We start from the raw sequence: 22,267 nt of genomic DNA, 5'->3' as shown, positions 1-22,267 counted from the left end.
ATCCTGCAGTGCCAGACGTGTCCCCTTGCTTAAGCCAGTACATGTCCAGGCCCGTCTGAAGTTTGCTAGAGAGCATTTGGATGATCCAGAAGAAGATGGGGAGAATGTCATATGGGAGAATGTCATATGGCCAGATGAAACCAAAATATAACTTTTTGGTAAAAAAGTATGTGGACACATGCTCATTGAACATCTCATTTCAAAATCATGGGCATTCATTTGGAATTGGTCCCCCCTTGCTGTTATAAAAGCCTCAACTCTTCTTGGAAGGCTTGCCACTAAATGTTGGAACATTGCTGTGGGGACTTGCTTCCATTCAGCCACAAGCATTAGTGTGGTCGGGCACTGATGTTGGGCAATTCACCAATTCCAGATGGTGAAGTGTGATTCATCACTCCAGCGAACACATTTCCACTGGTCCAAACTCCAACGGCGGCGAGCTTTACACCACTCCAGCTGAAGCTTGGCATTGCGAATGGTGATCTTAGGCTTGTGTGCGACTGCTCGGCCATGGAAACCCATTTCATGAAGCTTTAGAGGCAGTTTGGAACTCGGTAGTGAGTGTTGCAACCGAGGACAGACTATTTGTATGCGTTACGCACTTCAGCACTCGGCAGTCCCGTTCTGTGAGCTTGTGTGGCCTACCACTCGGCGGTCCCGTTCTGTGAGCTTGTGTGGTCTACCACTCGGCGGTCCCGTTCTGTGAGCTTGTGTGGTCTACCACTCGGCGGTCCCGTTCTGTGAGCTTGTGTGGCCTACCACTCGGCGGTCCCGTTCTGTGAGCTTGTGTGGTCTACCACTCGGCGGTCCCGTTCTGTGAGCTTGTGTGGCCTACCACTCGGCGGTCCCGTTCTGTGAGCTTGTGTGGCCTACCACTCGGCGGTCCCGTTCTGTGAGCTTGTGTGGTCTACCACTCGGCGGTCCCGTTCTGTGAGCTTGTGTGGCCTACCACTCGGCGGTCCCGTTCTGTGAGCTTGTGCGGTCCTGTTCTGCTTGTGTGGCTACCACTCGGCGGTCCCGTTCTGTGAGCTGAGCCTGTTCTGTGAGCTTGTGTGGCCTACCACTCGGCGGTCCCGTTCTGTGAGCTTGTGTGGTCTACCACTACCACCACTCGGCGGTCCCGTTCTGTGAGCTTGTGTGGTCTACCACTCTGCGGTCCTGTTCTGTGAGCTTGTGTGGCCTACCACTCGGCGGTCCCGTTCTGTGAGCTTGTGTGGTCTACCACTCGGCGGTCCCGTTCTGTGAGCTTGTGTGGCCTACCACTCGGCGGTCCCGTTCTGTGAGCTTGTGTAGCCCACCACTTGGCGTCCGAGTCTTTGTTGCTCCTATATGTTTCCACTTCACAATAACAGCACTTTCAATAGACCGGGGCAGCTCTAGCAGGACAGATTTTTTTCTTGAAAGGTGGCATCCTGAGCTCTTCAGTAAGGTCATTCTACTGCCAATGTGTGACTATGGAGATTTCATGGCTTTGTGCTCAATTTTATACACCTGTCAGCAATGGGTGTGGCTGAAACAGCCAAATCCACTCATTTGAAGGGGTGTCCACATACACTATATATACATGAGTATCTAAGATGTCATCAGTGTGTTTCACAGGGGAGATCTTTTACCAGTGCAAATTATGTAGCAAATACTTTAGTTTGAATGGAAACTTGAAGTCTTATATGATCACTCACAAAAGGGGTTACATAAAAGCTTAACCTGAAGTGAATCTGAAGTTAAAACAATACATTCATACTTTGTCATTGTGAATTTCTTGACACATCCAACTTGTGAATAGGTTTTATATGATGTTTTCTGGCAATTGATAACATAACAAAGTGTGTAATGTGTGGAGAGGGAAAAGCATTAGTCTATCAGATCTGTAAACTGAATCTAGCTCTGACTCAGGGACCTACCCTCCAGGACACTGCTGGCTACAGGAAGTCCTCACGGCTGTCTACAACAGAGCACACACGCCTGTTCTCCGTAGAGACGACATGCTCTAGTTGCTTGCCCAGAGGGCAAATCCAGCTCAAATTTACCCCCGTTCATTGACGGCCTCCGGACGTGGTTTGACGTGCTCCAAGCCAGCAGGTGGCGCTAATGTAATGCAGTCTTACACCGTCAGCGGTTGATGAATAGAAAACACAGCACATTGTTGTTTACAAAGGTATCTACTAAGTAGCGTAAACCCGCTAGGCTGAAGCAGACAGACGTTTAAACATTTCTTTGATAAAACAAACAGCTAGACTTTTATTGCCCTCGCCAATATGTCCAAACTACAGTTGCTGAATGTGTTCGTTACCGAGCGTTTGTCGGCTGCTGCTATGGAGATATTCGGGGCCGTAGAGAAGACTATAGCAGAGTATCGGGAAGAAATCTTCCGTTCAGCAGAGGAGAACGAGCGTCTACGGAGGGAGATGGACATGATTATCAAATCAGAGATACAGTTATACAGAACAGGTCTGTAGCGAGTTAACGTTCGAGTTATAACATTTTACTTGTAGAATAATGATAAGACCATTTATGTGACACGTTGTGCAATTCTCACCCTGACCGCAACTCTGGGGAGTAATCATTAGTGCAAACAGATGCAAAATAAGATTTTCTATTAAACAAATTCAGGTAGATCCCTCCCCGTTTCGTTTGCTTCCGTCTAATAAACGTTTTGCAACAGAATTAATGAATACACCCCTGGTTTGCCAACATTGCTTCTTTGAATCACGTGCTGTAGTGTAGACCAGGGTTGCGTTCAGTACGACAGAAAAGGGTGCAACGTTGAATTTAACGGAAGCGGAAAGACTATTTGAAAAAGTTGTGATTATGGTGGCCCAGAGGGCAGTTGCCATGTGGTGATGGACGACTTTTTGCGATTTCAGACTCGATTAATCTGCCCGGGTTGAACGGCTAGTCCGGGCTGGTGAGGGAGGCACGCCCTACTCAAATTGAATTGTAATCTGCGCTGCTCGGCATATTGTAAAAAATGGAGCGCATGGCGCATCATTCAGGAACATTCAACATCTCTTCTCCATAAAATATACGGTACCAGTCAAAAGTTTGGAGACACCTACGCATTCAAGGGTTTTTCTTTATTTTTTTTTTTACTATTTTCTACATTGTAGAATAATAGTAAAGACATCAAACTATGAAATAACACACATGGAATCATGTAGTAACCAAAAAAGTGTTAAATATTTTTTTATTTTTATATTTGACATTCTTCAAAGAGGCCTCCCTTTGCCTTGATGACAGCTCTGAAGAATCAAAACTATATTTGTTTAACACCTTTTTTTTGGTTACTACATGATTCCATATGTGTTATTTCATAGTATTACACCTGGCTCACGACCGGTTCTAAAACAAATGCAGTCAGCGCTAACCCGGTACACCAGGAGCATGCATCGAATCCCCTCAAGTTCACACCCATATGTATCATGTAATACCGCCTAGCGACCAGGGAGGGGTGTGTTATTTTAATTTTTTATGTACTGAATGCAACCCAGGCAGATGAACTGCCACAGGCGCTTTAAAAACTAGCACAGACCTCAAACAAAGTAGTTTTTCTACAGATTTGGGAAAAACTCCAATTTGAGGTTCGCATATCGCCCCAAATTTACTCCAGTTACTGTGTGTGGGGAGAATCAGTAATATTCAGTCAGATCCTATGGCTGTCTCATAGTCACCAATGTGATATCAGCTGAACATACAGTTTATCTTTTGCATTGAAGTGTGTATCAAATCAAACTTTATTTGTCACACACTGAATACAACAAGTGTAGACTATACCGTGAAATGCTTACAAGCCCTTAACCCAACAGTGCACTTCAAGAAGAGTTAAGAACATATTTCCCAAATCAACTAAAGTAAAACAATAATAAAAAGTAACACAATAAGAATAACAATAACGAGGCTTTATACAGGGGGTACCGGTACCGAGTCAGTGTGCAGCGGTACAGGTTAGTCCAGGTCATTTGTACATGTGTGTAGGGATGAAGTGACTGCACAAATGGCTACCACTGTGAGTAGAAACTGTTTTAGAATTCGTGGGCAGTGCACCATAGGTTTGAGAAAAAGTCAACGCAAAACAGGCCCTAATCAATTCAAACGATCTGTTTACAGGTCCACAGCCATTTGCAATTGTTGTGTTTCATAACCTTTTTGTCTGTCAGATTCGGTCAGATCCTATGGCTCTTTCATAGTCACCATTGCGATAGCAGCTGGATCTGGGGCCTCATTTATAAACCGCAGGTACGTGTCAAATATACCCCAAAACGTGTGCATCAATTTCCACATAAAAGTTGGCATTTATAAAAACTGAAGTTGATGTGAAATTGTGCTCACATTCCTGCAAACTTTAGACCATAGAGGTCGACCTCTAATGCACACGCACAGTTTCTAGTGGTTGAAGTATTGCATTGCAAGTAGATTAGTATTTTGTGCAAAAGGGGCATATGATGGACGGCTTATTCACAACAAAACAGGTTAATATCAAGATGCAATAATTTACCATTAGTGAGGAGAGAAAGTATCATTTGTTATTCTTTGCATTTTAAAATAATTAGAAATAGGTATATTTCCTAGACTATTATTTATTTAATTTCATAATAAATTCCTCTCCTTTTTGCAATGGTTTCATACTCACGAGGTAGCCTACAGTAGTGATACCTTTCGTTCCGTCTCTAGTTTAATGGGACCCACTTTACAGCAGTCAATAGATAAGCTACAGTATTTTGCGGTATTTTGCAGTATGCCATCTGATCTGGAGCGCAGGTTATTAAGGTGTAGGTTACTTCTATAGTTTACGTCTGAATACTCTAATTTAACATTTCTTGAGTAGACAATTTGATTTATACACAACTTTTCATTACCACTGTAGAATAAATTCTTCACATTTTCTAGGCATGCTGGGTTCATTTTCCCGAAGTAGCCGTAGCCGTAGCCTATATACAACAAATTACCATGCGTGTCTCTCATTTAATTGGGCCTATTAGATTGGACGCTATTATTTAAAGTATTTTGCTCTATACATCAGAAAGGAAGTGTGGTTTATAACAAAGTAGAATTTAACAGGTGAACAGACAGTTGATATTGTGCATTGAGGTGTATGGATACCACTGTGAGTAGACACTGTAATTCGCGGGCAGTGCAGCGTAGGTTCGAGATAAAGTTAATGCAAAACAGGCCCTATTAAATTCAAACGATCTGTTTACAGGTCCACCGCCATTTGCAATTGCTGTCTTTCCTAAACTGTATGTCTGTCAGCCTAGGCCTATAGCAAGTTTAACATTGTGCCATCTCCTCCAAAGACATTTGATCAAGTTCACTATTTCTATATCCTTTAGAAACATGCCTCGACCTAATTCAAATACTTTAAAAGTATACAGCAAATAAGGGTGTTATTCTGACCATAAAGGGTGAACGATAGGCGTTTTTCAGGCGGAGTTTTAATGCTCGTTCATGAGTGCAGTTTTAGGACGCGTCTGATTTTATAACTGTAAACATGCGTGTGTATGGCGTGCGCCAAGTTGATCAATCTCAATATTTTTGTATGTGCGCGAACTTTTCAGAAATGGCGCACGCATTTAATTGGTGTGAAATTTACGCAACGTTATAAATGAGGCTGGTCTACTTACGCGCCAACCAGATAATATGAGCCTATGAGGTGTCTCGGTTTCTATACCTTCTCTGGTATAGATGCTGCGTTCATAACCAAGTGGGAAAGTGTTATTTACCCGTTGTAAAGTCGTAAATACGAGTTGGATGCATCCACATGCTTTGAACTCGTTGGGAAATGCAGATTGGCCAATGGCAAATAAGCTGCTTCAACCATAAACTAAAAGTACAGTTATCTTGCTCACAAACAAATTGTGTTCAAAAACCATATTCATAGATTGCTTTTTATAAATAACGTTTTGTTGCATTTACTGGCCAAAAATGCCATTCCCGAGATAATTATCTTAATGTGTGACGTCAGGTTTCAGCATGTGGGATAAGTCGGAGTTTGGGATGATAGATGAGTTTCCCACTAGTATTTACCAGTTGAAGGGACGTTTTTCCCTGTTGTATGTGGTAAATAGCATCTTCCCATTTGGTTATGAACAAAGCAAGACCAGTCTTCTAAAGTGGGATTGTAGGGCAGACAGTGTCAGTCATCCAAAATGCACTCAGAACCCTACTGGGGACCTGACAGGACGGAACTGCTCCAGCCAGTACTCTGTGTAGCCCCTCGTCCATGACATCCTTCAATCCCAAGAGGTGTTCAGCTGCAGATATGATATCAATCAATCTTGAGTTCTTATCCACTCCAGCAGTGCAGTTTATAACCATAGAGATAAATGCATAAGTCCACCTTTTTCAAGGCGAGGGTATCTGGACCCTGCACCTGGCGAACGGTACCCACAGGACTAGACTACGGTGTATCCACCATGACAACCGAACCACTAGCACTTTCTTTCACTCTTTTGGCTGCATCGGCATAAGAGACACTGGACAGCTCTTATCCTGGTAATCTCTGCCTCCTTCACCCTTACAGGGAATTCAGGGAGCTCATGTTCATGTTTCCCACCAATGTAGACTAGAAAACAAATCATCTTGGTTTTTTTTGTTGCACAGACAGGCCTACCAAGTAAAAGTACAGATTTTGTATTAAGATAAGTCAATATTGATTGAATATATATGTTTCCCTCCAGACTTCCAGCAACTCACTCCCTCTGTTCCTCCTGAGCAGCAGAACTGTGAGCAGGAGTGGAGCCCCAGTCTGGGGCAGGAGGACCCAGAACCCACACAGATTAAAGAGGAACATCAGGAGCACAGACTCAGTCAGGAGGACCCACCTCAGCCCTCACATCATTACCAAAACCAAACTGTGGATGATGGAGAGAGGAGCGCTCTACCTATCATCATAACTGAAGACATCAAAACAGAACCTGATGGAGAGGGCTACAGAGTACCACAACCAACCAGTGATCAGCCCCTCTCAGTTCATCCAGACTGCTCTGCTACACTGGAAAAACCATATTGGTGTCAACAATGTGGCAAAAGCTTTACACGTAAGGGAAACTTGACCTTGCATTTAAAGATACACACAGGAGAGAAACCTTTTCTGTGCAAACAATGTGGAAAAAGGTTTAACCAGAAGAGCAACTTGACCATCCACACAAGGGTACACACAGGAGAGAATCCCTATCAGTGCAAACAATGTGGCCAAAGGTTTAACCATAAGAGCAACTTGACCAGCCATACAAGGATACATACAGGAGATAAACTGTATCAATGGAAAGCTATTTAAGACTTCATCAGTGTGTTCACACGGGAGAAATCTGACCAGTGCAAATAATGTGGCAAAAGCTTTGGTTATAAACAGCCATACATCACATATGAGCACTCACATTTACATTTACATTTAAGTCATTTAGCAGACACTCTTATCCAGAGCGACTTACAAATTGGTGCATTCACCTTATGACATCCAGTGGAACAGCCACTTTACAATGGTGCATCTAAATCTTTTAAGGTGGGGGGGGGTGAGAAGGATTACTTTATCCTATCCTAGGTATTCCTTAAAGAGGTGGGGTTTCAGGTGTCTCCGGAAGGTGGTGATTGACTCTGCTGTCCTGGCGTCGTGAGAAGAGCAGTCTCAGTTGAATGACTAGTCTTGAAACCTGACTGATTTGGATCAAGAAGGTCATTCTGAGAGAGATAGCGGGAGAGCTGGCCAAGGACGGCACGTTCAAGAGTTTTGGAGAGAAAAGAAAGAAGGGATACTGGTCTGTAGTTGTTGACATCGGAGGGATCGAGTGTAGGTTTTTTCAGAAGGGGTGCAACTCTCGCTCTCTTGAAGACGGAAGGGACGTAGCCAGCGGTCAGGGATGAGTTGATGAGCGAGGTGAGGTAAGGGAGAAGGTCTCCGGAAATGGTCTGGAGAAGAGAGGAGGGGATAGGGTCAAGCGGGCAGGTTGTTGGGCGGTTGCCGTCACAAGACGCGAGATTTCATCTGGAGAGAGAGGGGGAGAAAGAGGTCAGAGCACAGGGTAGGGCAGTGTGAGCAGAACCAGCAGTGTCGTTTGACTTAGCAAACGAGGATCGGATGTCGGCGACCTTCTTTTCAAAATGGTTGACGAAGTCATCTGCAGAGAGGGAGGAGGGGGGGAGGGGAGGAGGATTCAGGAGGGAGGAGAAGGTGGCAAAGAGCTTCCTAGGGTTAGAGGCAGATGCTTGGAATTTAGAGTGGTAGAAAGTGGCTTTAGCAGCAGAGGCAGAGGAGGAAAATTTAGAGAGGAGGGAGTGAAAGGATGCCAGGTCCGCAGGGAGGCGAGTTTTCCTCCATTTCCGCTCGGCTGCCCGGAGCCCTGTTCTGTGAGCTCGCAATGAGTCGTCAAGCCACGGAGCGGGAGGGGAGGACCGAGCCGGCCTGGAGGATAGGGGACATAGAGAGTCAAAGGATGCAGAAAGGGAGGAGGGAGGGTTGAGGAGGCAGAATCAGGAGATAGGTTGGAGAAGGTTTGAGCAGAGGGAAGAGATGATAGGATGGAAGAGGAGAGAGTAGCGGGGAGAGAGAGCGAAGGTTGGGACGGCACAATACCATCCGAGTAGGGGCAGTGTGGGAAGTGTTGGATGAGAGCGAGAGGGAAAAGGATACAAGGTAGTGGTCGGAGACTTGGAGGGGAGTTGCAATGAGGTTAGTGGAAGAACAGCATCTAGTAAAGATGAGGTCAAGCGTATTGCCTGCCTTGTGAGTAGGGGGGGAGGTGGGAGGGTGAGGTCAAAAGAGGAGAGGAGTGGAAAGAAGGAGGCAGAGAGGAATGAGTCAAAGGTAGACGTGGGGAGGTTAAAGTCGCCCAGAACTGTGAGAGGTGAGCCGTCCTCAGGAAAGGAGCTTATCAAGGCATCAACCTCATTGATGAACTCTCCGAGGGAACCTGGAGGGCGATAAATGATAAGGATGTTAAGCTTGAAAGGGCTGGTAACTGTGACAGCATGGAATTCAAAGGAGGCGATAGACAGATGGGTAAGGGGAGAAAGAGAGAATGACCACTTGGGAGAGATGAGGATCCCGGTGCCACCACCCCGCTGACCAGAAGCTCTCGGGGTGTGCGAGAACACGTGGGTGGACATTAAAGGGCATACATTATATTACTGCAGTGAGTACAGCAAAAGCTTCAGCCTGAAGTGAAAGTGAAAACAACAAATGATACTTTGTATCATTGTGGATTACTTCTCACATCCAACTTGTAAATTAATGTTATGTTCTGTTTTCTGGCACTTGACAACAAAAACAAATTGAGTTGTGAAAATCAGTATGAAAATCATCAGTCAGTATTAGACTTCTTAGCTGAAACTAGCTCTCAATTTCAGAGACCTACAGTGCATTCGGAAAGTATTCAGACCCCTTGACTTTTTCAATTTTGTTATGTTACAGCCTTATTCTAAAATTGATTAAATAGGTTTTTTTCTCTCATCAATCTACACACAATACCCCATAATGACAAAGCAAAAACAGTTTTTTACAAATTTTAGCAAATGGATCTCTCTGTACTTTGCTCCGTTCAGCTTTGCCTCGATCCTGACTAGTCTCCCGGTCCCTGCAACTGAAAAACATTCCCACAGCATTATGCTGCCACCACCATGCTACACCGTAGGGATGGTGCCAGGTTTCCTCCAGATGCGACGCTTGGTATTCAGGTCAAAGATTTCAATCTTGGTTTCATCAGACCAGAGAATCTTGTTTCTCATGGTCTGAGAGTCTTTTAGGTGCCTTTTGGAAAACTCCAAGCGGGCTGTCATGTGCCTTTTACTGAGTAGTGGCTTCCGTCTGGCCACTCTACCATAAAAGCCTGATTGGTGAAGTGCTGCAGAGATGTTTGTCCTTCTGGAAGGTTCTCCCATCTCCACAGAGTGACTCTGGAGCTCTGTCAGAGTGACCATCAGGTTCTTGGTCTCCTCCCCCGATTGTTCAGTTTGGCTGGGCGGCCAGCTCTAGAAAGAGTTTTGGTGGTTCCAAACTTCTTCCATTTAAGAATGATGGAGGCCACTGTGTTGTTGAGGACCTTCAATGCTGCAGAAATGTTTTGCTACCCTTCCCCACATCTGTGACTCGACACAATCCTGTCTCAAAGCTCTACAGACAATTCCTTCAACCTCATGGCTTGGTTTTAGTTCTGACATGCACTGTCAACTGTGGGACCTTATATAGACAGGTGTGTGCCTTCCCAAATCATGTCCTTTCAATTGAATTGTAGAAGTTGTAGAAACATCAAGGATGTTCAATGGAAACAGGATGCACCTGATATCAATTCCCAGTCTTATAGCAAAGGGTCTGAATACTTATGCTATTTTTAATACATTTGCAAACATTTTCTATACTGTTTTTGCTTTGTCATTATGGGGTATTGTGTGTAGATTGCTGAGAATTTTTTATTATTTAATCCATTTTAGAATAAGGCTGCAATGTAACAATGTGGAAAAAGTGAAGGAGGACACTGCTGGCTTCAGGAAGCCCTCACCATATAATTTGAGGAAAAATGTCTATGTATTTGTGTTTTTTGTTTTTAATGCTTTGGTTGTTTTGTGCAAAGATGAAAACAATTAAATGAATTACAAATAAAGAAACATTTTTCCTTTCTTTTTCTACAACTAAAGAAAAAGTAAGCCCTCACCACTGTATCTAGCACAGAGCACACATTTGGATTTCTAAACAATAGGAGTTCTTATTCAATTGTTTAACAATGACATAAAGGATATTTTGGCCACTATCTTCTATCTGTACCAACTAGAGGTCGACCGATCATGATTTTTCACCGCCGATACCGATTATTGAAGGACCAAAAAGCCAGATACCGATTAATCGGCCGATTTATAAAATACAAAAAAATAAACATTTTATTGATTTGTAATAATGACAATTACAACAATACTGAATGAACACTTATTTTAACTTAATATAATACATCAATAAAATCAATTTAGCCTCAAGTAAATAATGAAACATGTTCAATTTGGTTTAAATAATGCAAAAACAAACTGTTGGAGAAGAAAGTAAAAGTGCAATATGTGCTATGTAAGAAAGCTAATGTTTCAGTTCCTTGCTCAGAACATGAGAACATATGAAAGCTGGTGGTTCCTTTTAACATGAGTCTTCAATATTCCCAGGTAAGAAGTTTTAGGTTGTAGTTATTATAGGACTATTTCCCTCTATAACATTTTGTATTTCATTAACCTTTGACTATTGGATATTCTTATAGGCACTTTAGTATTGCCAGTGTAACAGTATAGCTTCCGTCCCTCTCCTCGCTCCTCCCTGGACTCGAACCAGCAACACAACGACAACAGCCACCATCGAAGCAGCGTTACCCATGCAGAGCAAGGGGAACAACTACTAGCAGGCTCAGAGTGAGTGACGTTTTAAATGCTATTAGCGAGCGCTAACTAGCCAGCCATTTCACTTCGGTTACACCAGCCTCATCTCGGGAGTTGATAGGCTTGAAGTCATAAACAGCACAATGCTTGACACACAACGAAGAGCTGCTGGCAAAACGCACGAAAGTGCTGTTTGAATGAATGTTTACGCGTCTGCTTCTGCCTACCACCACTCAGTCAGAAACTTAGATACTTGTATGCTTGTATGCTCAGTCAGATTATATGCAAAGCAGGACATGCTAGATAATATCTAGTAATATCATCAAATATGTGTAGTTAACTAGTGATTATGATTGATTGTTTTTTCTAAGATAAGTTTAATGTTAGCTAGCAACTTACCTTGGCTTACTGCATTCGCGTAACAGGTCTCCTTGTGGAGTGCAACGAGAGAGAGGCAGGTCTATATTGCGTTGGACTCGTTAACTGTAAGGTTGCAAGATTGGTTCCCCCGAGCTGACAAGGTGAAAATCTGTCGTTCTGCCCCTGAACAAGGCAGTTAACCCACCGTTCCTAGGCCGTCATTGAAAATAAAAATGTGTCCTTAACTGACTTGCCGAGTTAAATAAACTTTTTTTTTTAAATACCGATTTCCGATTGTTATGAAAACTTGAAATCGGCCCTAATTAATCGGCCATTCTGATGAATCAATCGACCTCTAGTACCAACGGCTGCATGTTAGAATATTGCAGTAGCCTATCACATCTGTGTTGACAATTAATAATGCAGCAAATAATTTGTTTTATAATAAAGTCGTTTTTTCAATGGATGTCATAGTGAAAAGCTCTTTTTCTCTGTTGAACATGATTTCTGTGATGGTTCATATTAGGCAGGTTTAAAACATCCTCTATCAGCTCTATTTCTTGCCTCTTACCCCCAACCGTTTTCATAAAGCGTCTGAGATGAGGGCTGATCTAGGATCAGTTCGCCCCTGCCCATTCATTATAATTTACATAAAGCATCTCAAATTATTGCTATTCTAGGATCAGATTGCCCCTCTACATTCATTATAATTGAAGAAGCAAAACTAGATCAGCAGTCCCACTCAGACGGTTTGGATCCGATTTAGAAAACTATGCCTTTTTTACGCCCTTCTCAGTAGTTGGTATTCAGACTTACCATATGAAGGTGCATAATGGGCTTTGCAGGCGTGATTCTTTTGTGTCCGCTGAATAAATGTAATTCAACCACTGAAAACCGCTGGCCAACAGATGTTCTCATTGAGTTTTAATTCCGAAATGTTTTCAGGTCATTTATCTTAAGCCGTGATCCCTTTAAATACAGTGTCCCTTCAATTCGAATTTAGTCGACAGACTAGAATAAATTGAGAGAACGAGTTCAGAAACAGTTCAGAAAATAGGGGTAAATGAAAGAACGCCATTTAAATATATATATTTTTGAAATCCATATCCCTATTTTCTGAACCCGTTCTCTCGATGTATTCTAGTCTGTCGACAAAATTCGAAATATTGCGACATGGGTTTTGTTCAAACTGTTACTGCTCAGTCTGTCCCGGCTCCATAACTATTGAATTAGCCTGCATCAATTTTTTGGGTAACACTTTACTTGACACCTAGCATCATAACGCGTTATGACACGGTCATATTCATGTCAAAATATGTCATAACAGCTGACATAACTTGTCATAACCTGTCCATAATATCGTCATAACACTGCCATGGCCCATATATTTACACCTGTTGTGACACATTGCGTTATTTTATGGCTGGTTAAGACACCTACATAAGAGTGTCAATCTACATTTATTCAAATGTGTTTTTTCGCTGCCAAGAATTGTCCTTTAGTTTGAAAGTTTTCCAAGAGTGCACAAAGCTGTAATCAAGGCAAAGGGTGGCTATTTGAAGAATCTCAAATATATTTTGATTAGTTTAATATTTTTTTGGTTACTACATAATTCCATATGTGTTTCATGTTTTTGATGTCTTCACTATTATTCTACAATGTCAAAATAAAGAAAAACCCTTGAATGAGTAGGTGTTCTGAAACTTTTGACCGGTAGTGTACACACATTACATTTTAAATAAATAGTAATCAGACATCTCCGGTATACATTATGTAGTTATGTAGAAATCTTACTTTGTGCATCTTCTCTTTGGTGTCATAAACAATCCTTGCTTCCTGCCTGAGCTTGGTAAGGATAAGAGGGGGATGTTATGACCTCCTCCTTTAGACTAGTTAAGATACGAGACAGTGCCAAACACATGCCAGAACCAACCCTATGAACTATGCCTATGTAACGTGCCTATAACCAGTCTATAAGGGAACTAAACGGGACTGCCCCGTTAGAGCTTCTGACAGACGTTCACTATGGTTCATTAAGTTTGTTGGAACCTCTCCAGTGCACTGACAATAAACAATGATTAATTTAAGATTGACTTTGGGTGTCCCTATGTAAGAATTTACATGACATAGTGTTTTCAGTAATAACCATTACAGATCATGGACTGAGAGCTCTACTCAGCCCATCCCACTTATCTCCATAGACCACCCTCTTTTGATTTCTAAGTGCCGTTTTTCAACTGTGCTGTGATGTTTTACATTAATTTTGCATAGTATACACAGATTGTGAGCTAAAGATTAAGACCTTTCCTGTGAGTGTTATGTTGTTGATTGATTGACTATGGCATTCCAAATCACCCAACACTGCTATTTGTAAGATTAATTTTAAATGGATGTTAGTTGTTCAGACATTCCTGAGCATGTGACCAGAAACAAGCTACATTGGGGCGGTACCAGAAAAATCAATGGAGGCTTCTCAGAGGAGGAAGGGGAGGACCATCCTCTTCATTGAATTTCATAAACAAGAAACATTTAAAAAAGTTATCCTTTATAGATAAAACTATACTAAATATTATTTATTTGTGTTGTTCCAAATGTCTGAATAAAAATGACAGTTAGTGCAGAATGGTGCTTTTTTTGGGGTGGGGGCTCGCCCAGGGAGCCATACAAGCTAGAACCGCCACTGATGTGCCATGGAATCGGAACATAGACAATCTCTTCGCAGCTATTTTGCGATCTGTATTGCGCAGCTGTCAACATTTTTGTCCTCAAATGAAACTGGTTAAATTTAGTCTATTTATGCCAATCTTTTTCACCAAATTTTGGTCTTTAAGATATTGCTGACAAACATGTTCCCTACTTTCTCCCCCTTCCACTTGCCTCCTGTAACGATTGTCCTCTTCTTCTGACGAGTAGTAAGAGAGATCGGACCAATTTGCAGCGTGGTAATTGTCCATTTTAATAAGTCAAACTGAACACTACAACATACAAAATAACACCGTGAAACAAACAAAACAGTCCCGTGTGGTACAAACACGGAGAATAATCACTCACGAAACACAATAGAAAACAGGCTACCTAAATATGGTTCTCAATCAGGGACAACGATTGACAGCTGCCTCTGATTGAGAACCATACCAGGCCAAACACAGAAATAGCTAACCATAGAAAAACTAACATAGACAACCCACCCAACTCACGCCCTGACCATACTAAAACAAAGACATAATAACAGAACTAAGGTCAGAACGTGACACCTCCTCCATTTTTGCAGTAATGCTGCAATCAGTTGATTGTAACTTTGGATTAAGCAAACATTCCCATCTTTTTTTACATTTGCATGTGTGACATAACTCCACCATTCCTATTCATATTATTATTATTATTATTATCATTAATAAAAATAAAACAAGAAAAAAAAGTTGTTTTATTTTTTATTAATCAGTATATTTGAGTTTAACCATAATATTTGTTGTAATATTTGTTATATCTTTTCTGGAGGATAAAACTGAAATTGTAACCAGCTGTGTATAACTTGTTTAAAACCTCAAGGGATGTAAAGACCCCTGTTTAGGGGACCTGCGTGGTTCTGGTACTGGTTCGGACCAACATTTTCACTTACAAATCCATCTGTGTGGACACTGTAGATCGAAATGGCTTGCATTGAGCGATAGCCCTGGTTCCCACGGTCACAGTATGAATAGGAATGGTGGAGTTATATTGTCTGAGCCTGTGTGACGTAGGATGTGAGCATGGAAACTCCTTGATGCTGGAATGTCCCTCCAACCATATCATTTTCACAGCTGACTGTCCATCAACTCCTGGCTGAACCCTACACCACATCCACTGACAAAGCACATGCCTGCAATCATTACAGGGGTGGCTCATCACTGTATCACTGTAGAACTGTATCACTGTAGCACTCTATCACTGTAGCACATTCAGAGATAGATTTATAGCCACTGATCTAAAATTATTCATATATTTTACACATAGAAATGTTTGTTTGTCATAGACTGACAAGATTCATAGGAAATGATAGGCAAGCTCCTAACTAGTTCAGGAAGCCAAGCGACAGCTCTGTGTGCCGTTCACAACGATGAGGGCAAACGTTTTGATCAAGAGAAACCTTTAGAAAATATACATATTTTCTCTTAACACTAGACACACAGATATGTATTTTACAGTTGGAACGAAGGTGAAATCTTATAGTTTGATTATACTATATTAAGAAAGCACACTGTAAGTCATCTCGAGCCTTATTCATAACGATTTGTTGAATAGGAAATGCATCATATCAAATATGTCATATTTGTATCATATTTGTACTCTTTACTTGAGCTTGTGTCCTTAAAAGTCACTACACCTCAGAAATATATAACTATTTTTTACCAGAATGGGGAGATTGAACCTTTCTTGGAGTATGCAGGATGACTATTTATAGTCTGTGGCCCTCTCATGATAAATAATTACTTTTGGGGATTATGTAGATTACATTTCGTTGCGTTTAACTGAAAGGGCGATACTTTGAACAAAGTTTCCTTTTCAATTAATCTAAAATAAGAAGTTGTATAATCTGTATGAACGCAAAAAGGTCATTTTGAACAAAGGTTGAGCTTTTCTTAATAATCTACTGTAGAACCAGTTTGGATTTAAGTATAATTTAGGTATGAGTGAAGCTTTTAGTGAGAGGTTTAATGCTTTAATATTTAAAGGCATAGACACAGGAAGAAGTGGTGCTGTAGGTGCTGCAGCACCCTCTGACAATCACAATTTTAAAAATTATTCATATAAAAAATGTATACAGCATTTGTTTTGTTTGACCAAATTAGTGCACTAGGCCTTTATTACTCCCGTATGAGCGGAGAGGAGCAAAATATTGGTCAGCAGAGCGGGGAGAAATGCAGAATCTTCCAGCGGCCATGTTTCATTATTTCAGTCGCCCAAACTCATATTCATGATATAAATAGGCACCTTTAATTAGCAATATTTTTGGCTCATATGATTTAAAAACAACATGTCATCTGGAGTAGGCTGCGCCATAAATTAGTCCATCAAATGGAGATTGGACTCGAGTTAATCAATGTGATTTGTCCATAAATATACAGGTATACCTCTCCATGGTTGCAGAATCTTGTCTATTTTTGCTAACTTTCAATTAAACTTTATTGTGGTAAATGAATTGATATCTTTAAGGATATGAATATCAAGTATGTCTACTTCACCAACAGGCCATTTTATAGGTAAACTACAAGGTCATGTAAAAATGTGTATTTTAACATAAGGTGCACTTATCATAATTGGGTTTAAGTCCAAATAGGATAGAAAAGGGATCAATATATTCAATGATACTGTGTAGGGATCCAGATGTGCGGATTTAAGAGATCATTTTAGTCATTGGCATACATTGACACTCGTTTTCAAGCCCTGTATTTATAACCCCTAGAATTGGGACCTTTGTGAATACAACCCCTGGCCCTAACCCTGTGTTACTGGTTAGGGTCAACTTTGACCTCCTCCCAACTGGTGTCTCCTGGGACATGATGGTTTAAATAGAAGGCACTAAGAGACAATGCAAAGGCATGAAAAAAACGTCTCGTTGTTACAGAATATACTGACTGACAACAGTTAGAAATCTAAACTAGCAATTCAGAGTAGTCTGATAGAGACGAAGAAGAAGATATTTTAGCTCAATTTGGTGTTGGGGATAGGATCTAGTAACTGGTTTTCCATTAAATGCTCCAAGACAGCAGGTGGCGCTATTGTAGTGCAGTCTGTTTTTCACCGATCGCGTTGTACAACGTCCATCGTTGTTTACATATGTTCTAAATTAGATCTGCTAGGCCAAATCAGACAGAGAAGTTTCAAAATGTCTTTGATCGCCAATATGTCAAAACTACAGTTGTTAAATGTGTTCGTCGCCGAGCGTTTGTCGGCGGCTGCTGTGGAGATATTCGGGGCCGTAGAGAAGACCATTGCAGAGTTTCAGGAACTAATCTGTTCAGCAGAGGAGAACGAGGGTCTACGGAGGCTGTTGGCCATGGTTATCAAACCAAAGATAAAGTTACACAGAGTTGGTGTGTATAGCGAGCTACAGTTGTGATACGAGATTTGTATATTTAACGTAATTAGACAAGATAATTCAGGTGGCACGTTGTGATATGCGCACTCTCAGCCCAATATTATACCTTTGATCAATTATTTAATTAACTAATAAAACTAGGTTTAAATTGCCAGCAGATGCAACCTGTTTGCTTACAGCTGCACTAGGGTCTGACGGTTTTCCTGCATAGATGAAGACCGGATGAAAATTCGGAGAACATTTTAAGAGACATATTTCGCGCCGGCTCCGTAGGAAGCCTGTCCAACCCTACTGCAGCTGTAAACAAGTGGGTTGGATATGCTGGTTGAGGTCTGGAGGGTAATTCCATAACGACTGCATTAGAGAACTCATGGTCCAATGGCTGTACCTGTAGTAGACCCACGTGTCCCGAGTCTGAAGCTATCTAGATCCTAGTCCTGATTAGAGCCATTTGTCCCTCGTCTGAAGCTATCTACACCCTAGTCCCGATTAGCTAAACACATTTACAGTGTATTCTGAAAGTATTCAGAGCCCTTGACGTTTTCCACATGTTGTTATGTTTTTGCCTTATTCTAAAATAGTTTTTTTTTATCCTTATCAATCTACACACAATACCCCATAATGACAAAGCGAAAAACATTGGCGTCCATATTTTTGATTTGGGGAGGGAAGTAGCATATAAAAACTGGATTTAATAGTTCTTTGTTCATTGGTCAGCGACGCAAACGGCGATTCTGTTTCTGCAATTTCTGTTATTTAATACGTTTCAATGGGCTTTAGTAGTAAAGGCCAAAATCAATATTTTATCAAATAATTGTATATATTTTTTTGATAACTAAAGGGGTTCTAAAATTAAAAATCAAATCGCTAAATGATCCATATAGTGTGACCATCTTAAAACAATTCCATATGACAGTTTAGAAAATTTCACTCTTGAACTTATTTAGCCTTGCCGTAGCTCGAGACATTTTAGCTTTTCATTTTTATTTGGGTTGTACATTTTTCTCAAAACATAATTCCACTTTGACATTATGGGCATTGTGTAGACCAATGACACAATCTCAATTTAATTTATTTTAAATTCAGGCTGTAACACAACAAAATCTGTCAAGGGGTGTGAATACTTTTTGAAGGCACTGTAGCTTTGGACTTGGGACACATGCTGCTAGTGGTCATTGGACCATGAGTTATCTCGAATGTCACTATGAAATGCCCAAAGACCTCAAAGACCTCGTCACTAATTCATGAAATAATGAATGACAAGTCTAATATTGGGATAGCGCACCCTGAACATAACTTTACTTGGCCAACATTGCTCTCTTGCTGTAGCTAGTGTAGAAGGCCATTCAACAAATCATCTTGTTTTTAAGCACAAAGAGGCCTTCAAACAAAATCACTATTTTTAGTCATTCAAAATATTGATTGAATATATATGTTTCCCTCCAGACTTCCAGCAACTCACTCCCTCTGTTCCCCCTGAGCAGCAGAACTGTGAGCAGGAGTGGAGCCCCAGTCTGGGGCAGGAGGACCCAGAACCCACACAGATTAAAGAGGAACAATAAGAGCTCAGACTCAGTCAGGAGGACCCACCTCAGCTCTCACATCTTTACCAAAACCAAACTGTGGATGATCGAGAGAGGAGCGCTCTACCTATCATCATAACTGAAGAGATCAAAACAGAACCTGATGGAGAGGGCTACAGAGTACCACAACCAACCAGTGATCAGCCCCACTCAGTTCATCCAGACTGCTCTGCTGCAGTGGAGAAACTATATCAGTGTAAACAATGTGGCAACAGCTTCACACGTAAGGGACACTTGACCATCCATTCAAGAACACACATAGGAGAGAAATCTTATCTGTGCAAACAATGTGGCAAAAGCTTAATCCAGAAAGGTGACTTGCACAGACATACAAGGATACACACAGGGGAGAGATCTTTTCAGTGTGAAGACAGTGGCAAAGCTTTCAACCAGAAGATAGAATTGACATTGCATATGAGAGTTCATAGAGGACAGAGACCATACAGCTGTCCTGATTGCAGGAAAAGTTACATGGAATTAAGCCATTTAAGACGTCATCAGAGCGTTCACACAGTCATCAGAGTGTTCACACAGGGGAGAAACTTCATCCTTGCAAAGAATGTGACAAATGCTTTAGTTATAAAGGAAGCTTGAAGTTGCATATGAGCACTCACACAAAAGGGATACATAATATCCCTGCAATGAGTGCAGCAAGTGAATCTGAAGTGAATACAACAAATTATACTTTATCATTGTGGATTTCTTGTTACATCCAACTTTAAATTAATGTTCTATTTTCTGGCACTAGACAAAAAAGCGAATTGAGTTGTGTGTGTGGAGGGGGAAGCATCACTCAGTGTCAGCTTTTTAAGGTGAATCTAGCTCTCACTTTCAGGGACCTACCCTCCAGGACACTGCTGGCTTCAGGAAGTCCTCACCACTGTATCTAGCACAGAGCACACACTTGGATTTCTAAACAACAGGAGTTCTTATTCAATTGTTTAACAATTACATACAGGATATCTTCTATCTGTACTGATGGCTGCATGTTAGCATATTGAAGTGGCCCATCACATCTGTATTGACTCAATACAGCAAATAAACTTTGTTTCAATAAAGTTGTTTATTTCAATGGATGTCATTGTGAAACCCTATTTTTCTCTGTTGAACATGATTTTTGTGCTGGTTCATATCAGGAAGGTTTAATACATCCTCTATCAGCTCTATTCCCTGCCTCTTACCCCCAACCCTATCCTGGAACAGCATTCCTAAACTTAATTATTGGGTCACAAAGACCTTTGTTGGGTAAAGGTCAGGCTGTAAAGGACTTTGGGAACCATTACCTTATACTGACAGTGGCTTCCTGTGAATACTGTGAGTGTTTAAATGTCAGTGTCAGTTTGATATTTGACAGGCCACATTCCTAAGGAACACCAGCGTCATGGAGAATCCTCAACATTCCAACTGACCTGACCGCGCCCTCCACAACTGTGTCTCCTTCCCCCATCCCGAGCCTGACCCCAGAGGGCCCTGAGGTACAGTGTTGTGAGAATCAGGCCCAGCTTTAACTGAGTGTTTGGGTACATCTCAGTAGTCATAAGTCTGACCCCTCCCCTTTTCCACTCCTTTGCAATTCTTCTGTAGGTCGTTGTTTTGTGAGAGAATGGTTCTCCGTTAACTAAAGTAACTGGAGTAAAGAATCAGGTAGATGATAGCAGGACAGCTATAATGATACTTTTTGCCTGTGCATACTGCTCTCTACTTGCAGGGCTCTCAACACATTTTGGGGTTGTGGTTATTCCTCCTGTGGTAGTGACTGTCAGAAATTCCACTATAATGGCAAACTTGAACTGCTGCTGACCTGACACCAAGACAACTGTCTCATCATCTCTAATAACACTTGGCAAAATAATGTTGTAGAGATGTATTCGGATAGATATTACTTGATCCACAAAAATCGACCATTTACGTCTAGCATGTTTACTTTTACCCACATATTTGCCTGTAGGATTAGGGGGACAGTGTCGCTGGCGCCCGTCTTACAAAAACAATAAAGAATCAACCACAAAGTTGACGAATCATGAAATATAATGAAAATATTTCTGAAGATAATAAACAGGTTGTCCCACTTCTAAACTAATCCTCGACCAGCTGTGGGGTGGTTTGATTTGGCCCTATTTGGTCAATGCCTCCTAATAATCTCCAGTCATTTATCAATCAATAAGAACTTCATTTGAACTAGTACTTGCCGCTTAACATTTGTCTGGGTGACTTTTGTCAGAACTGGTAGTTTCCTCTGTTCCCTGTGTTTCCAGGGCAGATCTGGGTCTGTGCTTGTTATCATAGGCTGTGATAATCGCTCCTCAGGCTGCCACCAGTACAAACTAAATGAAGGCGTCTGAAAGGAAGGCCAACCGAAATAAAGTCCAACTGAAAGGAAGGCCTCTGAAAGTTGTGGCCAGAAACATTGTTTTAAATTAGATTAATGTAAGCCGGCATTGTTCGTGTGCCAATGGTGGAAATGTCAGATTAATTTCAGAGAGAAATGGGTCAAGAAAACAGAGAGAGGAGCTGGAGGGTATAGGACTCTTTTATTACTCGTTTTCAGAGTGGAAATATGTAGGAGAAAAATTCCCTGAGGTCTATCATCTAGTTTTCAAAGGGGCCAGAGACGGTAATAGATGACATAGGCCTGCTAGCAGAAAACAATAGACCCTATATATGATCACTGGGAGGGTAAATACAAATATAGCTAGCAGACGTGATACACATTACAAAGGAATAACATGTAGACCTATCTGAAACACTACAGAAAAAAGTACTACAATTGTTGCATACAACAAACATAATCAAAAGTTGCAGTAAAAAGTCTTAGTACTGATGAGAATGAACCTTTGGGGATGCATTGAAACACGATCTTGATGACAATTCAATGTCCCAGTTTTATCTGACAGTATTTCAGCGT

General features: G+C 41.4%; 1 protein-coding gene across 3 annotated transcripts; it reads left to right on the top strand.

The window, feature by feature from the left end:
- The first annotated feature begins 2,255 nt into the window (after positions 1-2,255).
- LOC118363896 (zinc finger protein 135-like) lies at positions 2,256-20,460 on the top strand. Of its 3 annotated transcripts, none has more exons than XM_035745190.2 (2): positions 2,256-2,448; positions 19,226-20,460. In XM_035745190.2, exons 1-2 carry the CDS (start codon positions 2,256-2,258, stop codon positions 19,339-19,341), a joined length of 309 nt encoding a protein of 102 aa, XP_035601083.1. In that variant the 3' UTR covers positions 19,342-20,460. The 3 variants fall into 3 exon arrangements, with proteins under 3 accessions (XP_035601083.1, XP_035601080.1, XP_035601081.1); XM_035745187.2 differs by lacking the exon at positions 19,226-20,460 and adding an exon at positions 6,675-7,605; XM_035745188.1 differs by lacking the exon at positions 2,256-2,448 and adding an exon at positions 17,476-17,774.
- The last annotated feature ends 1,807 nt before the right edge of the window (positions 20,461-22,267 follow it).

This window comes from Oncorhynchus keta, unplaced genomic scaffold (genome assembly GCF_023373465.1).
Source record: "Oncorhynchus keta strain PuntledgeMale-10-30-2019 unplaced genomic scaffold, Oket_V2 Un_contig_1863_pilon_pilon, whole genome shotgun sequence".
Taxonomy (NCBI): Eukaryota; Metazoa; Chordata; class Actinopteri; order Salmoniformes; family Salmonidae; genus Oncorhynchus; species Oncorhynchus keta.
Note: the sequence above shows the minus strand (reverse complement) of the source record. Positions and strands in the feature narration are given on the sequence as shown.